Here is a 14,059-nt window from a genome sequence, read left to right on the forward strand (position 1 = left end):
AAGCAGCAAGATTTGTAACAGGGGATTTCAGGAGAAAGAGTAGTGTATCAGAAATGTTAAAGGAACTTGGGTGGGAAACTTTAAGTAAGAGAAGGGAGAAAACTAGACTTACAGGATTATATAGAGCCTATACAGGAGAAGAAGCATGGGGAGATATCCGTGAGAGGCTTCAGTTGGAAAATAATTATATCGGCAGGACTGACCACAAATATAAAATTAGAAGGAATTTTAGCAGAAGCGATTGGGGTAAATTTTCATTCATTGGGAAGGGTGTGAAGGAGTGGAACAGTTTACCAGGGGTAGTGTTTGATCCTTTTCCAAAATCTGTACAGATATTCAAGAAGAGAATAAACAGCAACAGAGAAAATAAATGAAGTGTTAGAGGGCATTCGACCAGTGCAGGTTATTGTAAATAAAAAAAATGTGTGTGAATAAATTAATTTCCATCCCCTGGTCTAAGGAGTTTGGACAGCCAAAGTAGGGGACTGCCTGTAGGGGTGAAGTACAGTGGGGACTTCGAGGGCCCTGGGACCGCTACGGTAGCTGTGAAGGCCCTTCAGGAACTCTGAAAAGTGGTGGCAAAAGGGGCTCTGGTTAAGACGCAGCAGGTCGTTATGCTACTTAGGATCCAGAACGGGTAAAAAAAAGGTAAATAAATAAATGCAATGTAAATATTAATGTTATACCAGTTGTATAGTATCATTTGAAGTAATTCCACATACTGTATATCAGTTGATTATATTTGTAAGTAGTACAGGAGATATTATAAGTAGAATTTTGTAAACAATATAAATTTATTAAGGATGAGCTGTGTGTTTAATAGAAAACATTGTTAGCGTAAATTGTATAATATTGTATTATAGGAAAAATTTTCTTCTCTTGTTAATTTAATATTTAGTGCTTGACAATAATGTATTTTAGTGTACCATTTGCCACCGAGGTAGACACCTCATTTGCAAATAAAGAGATTTTGATTTGATTTGAAGAGGCTGTTGATTCTGATTAAATGGGAGACCCATTCATGTCAGAATTCAACAGAGTTCTGAGGGATCTAAATAGGAACTAGGCACGTGGAATTGATGACATACTTTCACAATTACTGACTGCATTAAGAAAATTCCTTTCGGCGAGGTTATTACACTTCGTGTGTAGTAAGGTGTATGTTACAGAAGAAGTGCATGGCATTTGCAGGTGTTGTTAAAAAAAGTCATGAAAGTCGCTGACAATCCCTTGCTACGAAAAAGCTGCCAGCATTATTAAAGTAGGTACTAGAAAATACAGTGAAACTCGGTTAAGAAGTTCCCGCATAAGAAGTTTTCCCGCCTAAGAAGTGTGATATTCTTGGTCCCTTGATCAGTTGCATTAAGACATATGTATATTTTTCCCGTTTAAAGTGTTTTGTTGTAAATATATTTCCCGCTTAAACAGTTCAGATTTTAGAGCCCCTTGAGATAGAAAACGTCCGCTCAAAGCAGCCCGTGGTTAGAACCCTCCAGTCTCCGCGCAAGTTGCACCCTGTGTTAGACCGTGCGCGCGCTCGCGGTGTGTGTCTGGTGTCACGGAACATGTGCGGGCCTGCCACGGCCATATGACGTCACGCTATGACAACACGGACAGCAGATGATCACTCTCGACTTGTGGAATCGAATCGAACCCATCAGTCAAAATTTCCACTCCACCGTTCCATCTAGCGGAATAAAATCGAACGGGATTCTACGTAAGAAACAAAGTACGCAATGAATGATTTGATAAAACTTTAATGCAGTAATTTGCGGGCCGCGACAGGGTGAAGTCATTAATCGAGGTGGCCTAAACATTAATTAAAAACCGTAAAGTGCATTTGCCCACAACATTACTGTTAACCTACCACAAAACTGAATATTCTAAACTGTCTGATTTTTCATTCCCTTGCTTATTTCCTTCCAGGCATTCTGTTTTACGTTGTTGCAATAATACTTGTGGGCCTTGCCGTAGAGGAAATTACGTTTTTGAACTAAACTGATAAGATTTTCCGTGTCTATTACTAGTGAGGTGAATAAAAACAACTTCGCGACTCTATGCAGGAAACAGCCGATTTGCCAGCAGCCAGCTGATACACATGCCGCCAAACAGCCGACCGAAAGATCCCGATCGTTTACGAAGTTGAACGAATGTTGATAGCATAAAATTGAAAGTTATTTTTAATTTTACCTTTATACGAGCTAAACATTGTATTATCGTGTCACTCGTAATTATTACATCGCATTATTAGAACGTAGCACAAGGATGAGGAGACATCAAATAAAATTCTCGCGGGGAAAGAAACTGTTTAAGTTTAGATGTGCTAGCGTTGCTACTGCACCTTTATCTCTCCCACGTAATACCCCGGATACATTTCCATGCACTAATTTCTACCAACTTCGAACCTGTGTTTCTTTTCTTCATTACGTATAGCATGAAGAGGATTGAAGCGGGAAAATAAACTCAATACTGGCTTGGCCATGGGGTACTTGTGAAACAGCCAGAAACTACGCCCGTTGCCGTGACAACCAGTAGGAATGCAGGGGCGATTTAGGCCTAGGTTCTAAGAATCTGTTAAGAGTAAGTTGCTAGATTTCCCATTTGCTGCCGTTATCCTTGAAGCAGGTGTCAGGGGTGTGAGGAAGATAGAAAGCACATGCTAACAAACTAGTACACGTCTTGTCTTTGCTTCTTGTAAGCCTAAGCTACGGATTGCCAAGCATAGTGTAGCGTCGTAATTAGTATGAATAGGAGTAGGAGAAGTTACTTGTACTTGTAATATCAACGTACAAGCTTTTTTTAAAATGTGAAAATAAGTGCAACTCAGAGGAAAGAGATCAAGCGAAAGGCACTAATAATAAAAGACAAAGTGGAGATTATAAGGAAAGTGGCGTCATCTACACTTTCTCGTGTTGCTTTGGCAAAGGAGCTGGGGATGCCGCCGTCTACTTTGAACGATATTATAGCGAAGAAAGAAGAGATCTCTGCTTCTGCAGGGAATACTTCAGCAAATTGTAAGGAAGTTAAATCTGAAAAGTACGATGAAATAGAACAAGTTCTGCTAATATGGTTTAAACAGCAGCGAAGTTTAAACATACCTTTCAGTGGGACTATTGTGCAGGAGAAAGCCTCATGCAAATTAAGGGTACCTTTTACCGCGTCGAGCGGGTGGCTGGAACGCTTTAAAAATCGAGCCGGCATCGTTTACAAAGCCGGCCCCGTGGTGTAGGGGTAGCGTGCCTGCCTCTTACACGGAGGCCCCGGGTTCGATTCCCGGCCAGGACTGGGATTTTAACCTGGACCTGGTTCGAGGTCCACTCAGCCTACGTGATTAGAATTGAGAAACTATCTGACGGTGAGATATCGGCCCCGGTCTAGAAAGCCAAGAATAACGGCCGAGAGGATTCGTCGTGCTGACCACACGGCACCTCGTAATCTGCAGGCCTTCGGGCTGAGCAGCGGTCGCTTGGTAGGCCAAGGCCCTTCAAGGGCTGTAGTGCCATGGGGTTTTTGGTTTTCGCTTACAAAACAATTTGTTGCGAAGCAGAGAGTGTAAGTTCGCAGGGAAGGGAAGTGTGGAAGGACATGGTTCTGCCTGCTAAAATAGTCAAACCTTGCAACGTTTTTATATAACTTAATATGTTCCCTTCTCTTATCAAATATATTTATAATATGGTATGTTCAACTATTTTACTTTATCTCTAAAAATATTGTCATGATAATCAAATTTTTATATTGTGGCTTTCTGTAAGCAGCTCTTATATATCGGCCTATTTCGGTATTGTTCACAAACGAGGAATCTGTTGGCTGTGTGTTTCACATGTATTTCAAAGTACAGAATAAGTTTTTGGGCATTACCCCTTTTAAGAAGTTTCCTGCTTAAGAAGTTTTTTTTTTGCAGTCCCTTGAAAAACTTCTTAACAGAGTTTCACTGTATTGACAAAATTATCAACTTGTTGAGTCTGAATCTCTGCAGTGTAGGGTGCTCAAAATATTATGGGTAAGATATGGGAAGTCATTCATTCCTTGGGAGTTCCATGAGAAACTTGTGCTTCAAAAAGGACTCCATGGCTGAAAAATTCTGGGAATTGCTGTTCTAGAACAAAGTAAAGTGTGAGGTTCCTCAAAGGCCTGGGCTGTTAACTTCAATTTTTATCAACATTTCTAAAGCTTTAATGAACTTTTAGTAGCTATTATTTGCAAATGATCTATAATCTATAGGTTTGCAAACACAGTGAGCTAAGTTCTTAATTGTCATAGCTTTGTAAACGGATAGCACAAAATAGAAAGTCAACCTTTAAATGACCTAAATCAGAGGACAACTGAAAACTGAAAACCTGTATTAGAAATGGAGTTCTACTTCAAGTAAATTAAAATTCCTTCCATAAAACTACAAAGAAGGGAAATGCACGCAAATTATAAATATTTGTTAACTTTATACAGGGTGTATCAGAACTGACAATACAAGCAGAAATGGTGGAATGTATATGATGGGAAAAGCAATAATGCCTCAGTGAACTCGGTGTTGCAGTCAAACTGATTGCTGCAAGAATAGCGGATATATGTGTGTCTGCTTCACGTAGCCAATGCTAACACACATCTCATACCAGTCCCAGGGGATTCAAACTCTGTTTTGCACCTGAATATGCTCTGTCTTATAAGGATTGCTAAAACTCTCCCCACATTCAAGTTTCATCGCTACTCTTAAATAATTTATTATACAAACTTCTAGTTTTATTTACAATTATTTCAAGTACTCCATATGCACTGTTTCAACAATAAATCTTGAGTGAATTGGAAAACTCTAAGAGGGTGTACTATTTTTTTTTTTTTTTTTTTCCCCGACAGTGTACTTTTGTATTTAACCGGTCTGCCTAATCAATACATGCATATTTATTTTGATCTAGAACATGTTTCTTGCCCTAGAGTACATCATCAGCCAGAATATTTTACAGAATACATCAGATATAAAATTACATTTCATAGATTGGTAAGGCATAAGTTATATATGTCATATATATGTCATATAAAAGGACATTTAAAATAATATAATTGCAAACTTGTTGTAGTCACTAATATCAGTGAGTATTATTCATAAGACTTTTGATGAAGTCCATAAAAAGTAACAGGCAATTATGAAAACATCGTAGACTGACCATTGATGTTGAGTAAAATCCTTAAATACAATATTTCAAGTTCTCAACTATGGCTATTTGAATAGGACAGAAGCCAAAACAGGGGAGAACTATGATACCTAGGAATTTACGAATGTTACCTCCAACCTTCTGTAATGTAATTTTGTACTACCTGGAATTGCTGTCATTTATTACCATAATATAACATAATAACTCTGTATGCCATCAGCTGATTAGCTGCATTTTTAAATGTAGGTTTATTGCAACACCTTACTTTGCATCCCACAACATGCTTTCAGACAAAAATAATATAAAATGAGTAAACTTTGTTATTAGCATGTTGACCGCAGACCAGATGGAATGTCGTTGATGGCCATATCTGGCCCATGGACTCTAGACTCTCCAGATAAGGTTAGGAAACAACAGATAGGGAATCTGCCACCTGGGCGACTGCCCTAAATGCAGATCTTGATATCTTGATTGATTGATTGATTGATTGATTGATTGATTGATTGATTGATTGATTGATTGATTGATTGATTGATTGATTGATTGATTGATTGATTGATTGATCACCTGACTTTTTTCTGCGGCTAAAATGTTATCTGAAGGGGCAACAAATTGCGAGTGTTGAAATTATTCCAAACATGATGAGAGCACAGAGAGTAGTTTTGCAAAGTGGTTTCCAGTATTGCTTCCAAACATTTTATACTTCTCGGTAAAACTTTCTCTTTGTTAGTGGTTTTAATGTTACACTAACACACTGAAAATTTCTGGTGAGACAAGGATGGGAAAGGGAAGTTAGGTATGGCTCCAGAATTTGCTTAGAGTGAAAATGGGAAACCATCGAAAACCATCTTCAGGGCTTTGAACCCATCCTCTTTTAAATGTAAGCTCACAGTCTGCACACTGCAGCCAACTTGCGTTCTGTTGGCAGACTGTGTTTCTGCTGAAGGGAACTGTTTTGAGGGATGTGGTATATGATTATGCAGTGATTTTTTTTTAAAAAACAAATTCTGGAAATTTTTTGAAACTAGTATATATTTGGCTTAGTCAAGATTATTGTATGAAGTCAAACGGGATCACGACACTCAGCAGCGAGTTATACAATGTATGATGGTATATTTAGCATAGTTTCCTTTTGATTTATGTTCCGTTATCTGTTACATGAACACCACTTTTGCAATATACAGAACAATTAGTGTAATTTGCTTGTGAATGTGTTTCACTTTATTTTCTGAAATTGTGATACACCAAATTCAGATTATTTGATCAAAATTTCTTTTCAGAATGAGGTGATTTTCAAACTACGCCTATCCAAGAATCATATGGTGATGAGTGGATCTCTTAAAGACTTGCAGCTCTATGCTTGCTGTTACAGTAAACGTAAAGACACCATCTCCCAGGTAATAATTTCCTCCTATTAAGACAAATTTTATATTTGAATTTAAATCTGTTGATGATCTTTGCAGTAATCCCTTGTTTTATGCATTTAGATCCTGCGTCCCTGCAGTATTAGCTTGGCTGGCTCTACTCCTGCTGGTGAAGGTCTCCATATAGATGTATGTGTCTCAGACATCAGAATCAGGGTTTCTCCAGGTATACGCCTCATTTGCTAATCATCATTGCACCTTTGAAAACCACTATGTGATAATATTTTTTGGAGAAATACTGACCTGCAGCCAATACATTATGAAGAGTGAGAATTCCTTGACAATTCCTTAGATGACAGAACCTTACCGGTCAAAGTTCTAAGCTGAAATATTTCACATAGTGGTTTTCACAGGTGCAATGGCGTAATATCATTAACAGAAAGTAGAGTATTGATAGTTGTTAGGTAAAGAGAAAATAGCAATTAGTTGCAATGTTCATAGTACCCCTCTATCAGTCACATTGGCAGGCTACTTCTTAACCCTCTCTTGCACGCATTTTCATTTCAAAGCAAAAAGAAAACATTTTCTGAAATATGTCACAGGTTCATTTTATTTGAAAATTGTAAGGGCATTGAATGAGGAATCTACAATTTTAAAGAAAATAATGTTAATATTGTATGCACAAGTGTCATTGAAAAGAATACATATTTCTACTATAGAAAACATTTTAACTCTCCGATTATAGTTACTTTATATAGACATATTTACTTTGCTAATTGAGCATGTGTGACATATGTAAAACTGTAACAATCCAAGATGCCACCACAATGTTTTCCTCTTCCATATCTTAGTTTTAGGGGAAACTAGTAACACAGTGCAGTGTGGAGTTATTTTACATGCATTCTTAAAGGGTAGCACCAAAAGACACACTGTATAGCATATATATTACGGATCTCATGTGAGGTTTGTGCATTTGAGAGGGCTAACAAATGGCATTGGTTGAAAAGGATGTTCCTTGTATTGTCTACTGAGTGTTCCCTGTGTGATCTTACAAATACAGTAGAAGTCCGCTATAGCGAGTACGGCATATAATGAGAACTCTGGTATAGCGACAACTCTTTTCTGTCCCTTCAAAATTCCTATATTAAACTGTGTATCGTCCTTCAGTTACAGCGAGAACCCTATCACTGGCGCATCCATTATTACGAGTGATTAAGCACGCACAATTTTTTCCGTTACTGATATTTATGCACCCAACGATGATATTGCATGCGATCGATTACCTTCGGCATCATTTCCTCGCTAATTGCACTAGCGATTGCTCTCTTCGACAGTTGAAGGCGATGTCAGAGTCGATTAGTAATATCTGTCGTCAGCTGTTCCGTAAAGAAAATTTGAAATGAAAGAGGATAACACATTTTCGTAATAAATGCATAAATAACGTGGCCGATAGCAGTTGTTAACTCGTTAAAAATAAAGACTGAAGTAAACGATATCTTAATTTTAATGTTATATACGGAAATTAAGTAAGAATGTGATACACCTCAAGATATGGCAGAGTACATCACTGATTTCAGAGGATATTTCATATCTTCTCGCATCTAGTTACAGCTATTTACATGTAAATATTTCGCGAGGAGGTTATTTTTCTACATGCGTTTCAAATATGTTTTCATGATAGGCTACATATACGGTTAGGTTAGGTGACGCTGTTTGAAGAAGAAAGCTGAGGTGTTTGCCACAGAAATCTCTGGAGTGATACCGTATTTCTCCAAATCCAAGACTTTTTTCTCAGAATCTCATGCAAAAACTCAAGGGTTGTTGCATTCGCGGCCTATCAGTAAGTTAATGGATACCACTGGCAACTACCGCAGTAACCATGCTGCTTCTTTTCACACGTGTACAGAACTCATTGACAATAAACGACCGCCTCTTTACTACACAGCGCTAGCCGCGACAACCGGTTGTACAGTGCCTGTGTGTTTCTCAAATCTGCAGAATGGCATCAAAACATGTGACCCGTCGAATTCTTAGAAAAGCCATGGCTACTCAGTGGCAGAGTCATAACGCGTCTATTGTACTTGACGCTTAGTTAAATTATTTATAGACAGCAGGAATATTTTCGTGATAGATAGTCGTATTGTAAAGATACGTGGAAAAGGTATTGCCGGCAAATTTTCAACGGGTTCTAGTCGATATTATGATGCCAATTTTAAGTTAATGTTTATTAAACACTCGGAAATGCAGAATAATTGTGCAGCCGCAAGAAAATACGGCATAGGTCTAACTAAAGCCAATATTTGGCGTTAGCGTGAAGACAAAGAGCTAAAAAAATGCATACTGTACAAAAAATGCATTCAGTGGTCCGCAACAAGGACGCTTTAAAGAAGTCGAAGATGAAATTGTGAGGTATGTGCACGAAAAACGCAAGGACGAAATGGCCATACCGTGGCGCAAAAACTCATTCGTTGACTTTCTATGTTTGCGATTAGACCTGTACATCGCTAGCCGCTGAATTTGGCCGAACCCGACAAGCGAGAAGTGCGTGTAGTGGTAGTCGGTTATATCTGACGCTGCGTAAAAGTAACAATTTTATGGACAGCAAGAAGAATTTCCTGATGGATCGTTGCATTGTAGAAACGCATGGAATAGGTTTTGCCGGAAAATTTGCAACGAGTTCTCTTCGGTATTATGAAGCCAATGTTAAGTTAATGGTTCTTAAACCCGCAGAAATAAAGAATAATTGTGCAGCCGCAAAAAAAAAATACGGCGTGACGAAAGTCAATGTTCGGCGTCTAAAAATAGTTTAAAATGCGTAGGCCTACTGTACAACAAGGCATTCATATGATTTTACAAACTTCTTTTTGAACCTGATTTAAATTTTTTGGACGAAAAATAGGGGTTCAGCTTGGATTCGGAGAAATACGGTACTATATTTTTTTCAGAATGAAATTAAACATACACTTTCGCGTAGTATCGGATTACAAAAAATAACAAACAAGTGAAGCATAGTGTGGATATCATCTGCGGAAACGCAAGTTTTGAACAAACTGTTTGCAGTTTCATACCGATGTTAAAGTGCATGAAGTGTTTTCAGACTTTTATACAAAAAAATCGGATATAACGACAATGCGTTATAGCGAGTAAATTTTTCGCTGTTATGAATTCTCGCTATAACAGACTTCTACTGTAAAATATTTAGAGGCTTGTGGAATGATTTCTTATGTATTTTTTTATTATTAGATTATTAAAACTGGACTACGGCAGGGAGATGGGCTCTCACCACTATTATTTAATTGTGCTCTAGAAATGGTAATGAGGGAATGGTTTAGGAAATGTCCCCCCAAAATAAAGTTTGGCCGAAAAATCAAAACAAATTGCCTGGGCTTCGCTGACGATTTAGTATTACTAGCAGTGGACATAAAATAAGCAAAAACCCAGATATCAGAACTTCAAAACATTGCAAATAAAATATCATTTGAAAAAACAGAAATTATGCCCCAAAAACCAACACAACTAAAAGAAGATACCATAAATGGTAATAAAATCAAAATAGTAACTCAATTTTATCTTGGAAAAGTAATAACACATAACCTAACTGAAAAAAAATCTCAGTCCAGACAAGAACAAATAGATTAGCTAAAGCACAAAAATTAAGATGGGATATCTAAAAAAAGAAATGTCTATCAGTAAATGCAAAAACAACACAGTTATAAAATCGGAAGCTAGATCTGCAGCAGAATACCTAACAAAGTCATGAACAAAGCGCTAGAACCCATTACAGATGCTGTGCGTAAGAGTAGACTGCGATTCTTTGGACATATCATGAGGATACAGGATTCGAGACTTCTGAAACAACTAGTACAACACAATCTCATCTCAAAAAATACCACAACAGGATCTAAATGGATCAGAGAAGTAAGAGAGCAGCTGAAGGAAATAGGCCTTACAACAGAAGACACCACAAATAAGAAAAAATTGAATACAAAACTCAAGAATACAAACCTCCGCTTTACCCGTACACAAAACAAACCAACATCACACACATTTTCAGCTGAGGAAAGGGCACGGAGATCGGAGCCTCTGAAGAAGTACTGGAAGGACCACAAAGTCCGAATAATCCCTTCAAAGAGACCTGAACACTATTTCTATTTGGTGGCTGTCAGAGAGAAAAACATGTATGCCAAATGATGAGACACCTAGGCAGTGCTTGCACCAACTGTTACATAGCAGCCTGTTCCTTTTGTTTGTTTGTTTGTTTGTTTGTTTGTTTGTTTGTTTGTTTGTTTGTTTGTTTGTTTGTTTGTTTGTTTGTTTGCCTATTAGAAGTTTGCATATTCACCCTATGTTGCACAATTACTCCATGTTAATGTCATTTTAATCTTTTAATTCATGTTATAAATTATCTCCTGCGAGACGTAAAAATCAGTTATATTAACACAACTGACAGATGTTTCACGAGTAGTAGACATTATGTGCAAAATATAGGCTGAAAACAAGTAAAGATCTGCGATACGTAACCATTGCTTCATTCCAGCGTATGAATGTAAACATCATCTCTAGCCTATTCCTTCTACCAGTTTCCTAAGTGGGAGAAAGTGGTGGGTTGAACCTAAGAAAAATGTGACCCATAGTTTTAAGTTCGAATCTGATCTGTCCTTTAAAAATCCTTAATTGCAGAGTTTAATCCCTTAGATTTAATTCTGTAACACTAAAAAAATCACATTGTTTACTTCTGTCTTATGGGCTGAAACAAGACCTTGAAACTCGTAGAGAGCTAAGGGGAAATTGTATTCAGACAGAATGGTAGTAACCACTGTTACTGCAGTTCTACCATTGTCTTACTTTGTTTGCTTGTAACCTAAAAAGAATAATGAACTTCAGAGATGCTTTATACTGGTGATGTTATGCTGGCTAGAGTTTTCTGGAACAGACTTGAACAGCTAGTCAAGCAGTGGAAAGAAAGGCTGGATACATTCAGACTGCAGCTTAACCTCTTTAAAACAATACCTGGAATGTGGCATCCAGACAGATGGCACAATTCTGGCCAATGCAATACTCTTACAAAGTCTTGCATGTTCAAATATCTTGGTTCTCACCTGTCAGCAGATGGCTACGCGCTCTAGGACGTTCAAGCTCGAGTTAACACTGCCTGGCTTAAATGGTGGCAGGTCAGTTGCATCCTCTGTGACAGGAGAGTATCTCTGCACCTGAAGTCAAAGGTATACCTCACAGTTGTCCGCCCGGTAACAGGGCGGAGTGTTGGACTCCTTAATCTACAAGGCATGAGTAGATGATTCATACCACTAAAATGGAGATGCTAAGAGGGTCACTGGGAGTCACCTGGCTCAATAACATCAGGAATGAGGCCATCTGGTCCTCTTTCAAAATTACCCCTATACAGGACATGATACAAGAGACAAGATTTTGCTGGTATGGGCACAGGCCCCCAGCTGATCCAACATCCATTACACAGTAAGCTTTCACACATAACCCAGATGCACAAAGATCCAGAGGACAGCCAAGAAAAAAACTGGATGGACTGTGTACGTGAGGATATGTGGTGATGTTGGTGTATGATCTGTTAATGTCATAAATCACCCAAGTGGAAGGCCGGGTGTAGACTGCTAGACCCTGTATCTTGATGGGAAAACACAAAGTAGGAGGAAGAAGATATGTTTTTCAAAAGCCTATTTGTGTTTACAAAAAAACATTTAACAAAATCACTAAATAGGCTGTTTTATATTATGCTTCACAACCATCAATTCTTGCTTCTTTTCACTTATTTCTCTGTCTCGTTTCTTCAGTTCTGCTTTCAAATCAGCAATTGTTGTTGCACATTTTTTATTTCCCTTCTCTCTCACAGCATTAGTAAGAGATGACCACTCCATTTTCTATCAATAAAGACAAAAGTTTTGGATTGAAAACCCCAGATTCTGAAATATCCTGTTTAAACAACATCTGAGACAAATAGGAAGCAGAAAGCACATACACATGCTGTCTAGTGGACATGTGTGTTGGTGTTGTTGTTTGGGTCATCACTCCATAGACTGGTTTGATGCAGCTCTCCTTGCAACCTCAATCCTGAACTAACCTTTTTGTTTCTACATAACTCCTACATCTACTCTAATCTGTTTGTCATATTCATACCCTGGTCTACCCCTGCTGTTTTTACTGCCTGCACTTCCCTCAAAAACCAACTGAACAAGGCTTGGGTATCTTAAGTTGTTTCTTATCATTCTCTTTTCTTCTGATCAAATTTTGCCAAATCGTTCTCCTCTCACCAATTTGATCCAGTATCTCTTCATTTGTGATTCGATCTATCCATCTTGCCTTCAGGATTCTTCTGTAACACCAAATTTCAAGAGCTTCTATTCTTTCTGAGCTAGTTATCGACCATGTTTCACTTCTATACAATACAAAACTCTAGATGAAAGTCTTCAAAAAAAATATTTCCAATTCTTGTATCAATGTTCGTAGTGAGTAAATTTCTTTTCCTAAAAATAGCCTTCCTTGCTTGTGCCAGTCTTCATTTTATGTCGTCCTTATTTCTGCCATCATTACTTACTCCACTACCCAAGTAACAATTTCATCTACTTGCTTTAAGACCTTTCCTAATCTAATATTTCCTGCAGCACCTGACTTTGTTCGACTGCATTTCATTACTTTTTTTGGATTTATTTTCATCTTGTACTCCTTCTCCAAGACTGTGCCCACACCATTCAGTAATTTCTCCAGATCTTCTGCAAACTCATAAAATAACAATATAATTGGCAAATTTCAGAGTTTTGATTTCCTCTCCTTGGATTATGATTCATTTTCTAAATTCCTCTTTGATTTTCTTTACTGCCTGTTCTATATCACCATCATCTGCAGTTTTCAGGTGTTGGCCAGGTCTGGTTGCCTGTTCTGTATAAACATTGAAAAGGACAGGGGTCAAATTGCAGCCTTGCCTCACTTCTTTCTGTATTGCTGCTTCTTTTTTGATAGCCTTTGATTCTTACCACTGCAGACTGATTTTTGTGCAGATTGTAGATAATTCTTCTTTCACAGTATCTGATTCTGATCACCTTTAGAATCTCAAGTAGCTTTGTCCAGTCGAAATTACTGAATGCCTTTTCTAGATCTGCGAATTCCATGTACATGGGTTTGTCTCTTTTAATTCGATCCTCTAGGATCAGATGTTAAGTCAAGGTTGCTTCAAGTGTTCCTACATATCTTCTGGATCCAAACTGATCTTCTCCCAACTCAACTTCGCTTGTTCTTTTGATTCTTCCGTAAATAATACGTGGTAAAATTTGCAAGCGTGAGATACTAACTCCATGGTGCAGTAGTTTCCGCTCTTGTCAGCAACTCTTTTCTTGGGAATAGGTATAACAATATTCTGATTAAAATCGAATGGCACTTGTCCTGTATCATACATCTTACACACTAAATGGCATAACCTTGCCATGCTGGTTTCTTGTAACTTAAAAGCTTTTCAGTCTAATCAAACACACAAGTTAGATATAAATATTACACTATAACACACCTGTAGAAAAAACACATTGC

The 14,059-nt window shown here is 37.9% G+C and overlaps 1 protein-coding gene across 1 annotated transcript in view; it reads left to right on the forward strand.

The window, feature by feature from the left end:
• Positions 1-14,059, forward strand: part of LOC136884060 (intermembrane lipid transfer protein Vps13) — an 816,621-nt gene that overhangs the window by 429,227 nt on the left and 373,335 nt on the right. Inside the window, exons 28-29 of the mRNA XM_067156088.2 lie at positions 6,425-6,541; positions 6,632-6,734. Of these exons, the coding sequence (XP_067012189.2) occupies positions 6,425-6,541; positions 6,632-6,734 (220 nt within the window). The remainder of the gene's footprint in view (positions 1-6,424; positions 6,542-6,631; positions 6,735-14,059) is intronic.

This window comes from Anabrus simplex, chromosome 1 (genome assembly GCF_040414725.1).
Source record: "Anabrus simplex isolate iqAnaSimp1 chromosome 1, ASM4041472v1, whole genome shotgun sequence".
Lineage (NCBI taxonomy): Eukaryota > Metazoa > Arthropoda > Insecta > Orthoptera > Tettigoniidae > Anabrus > Anabrus simplex.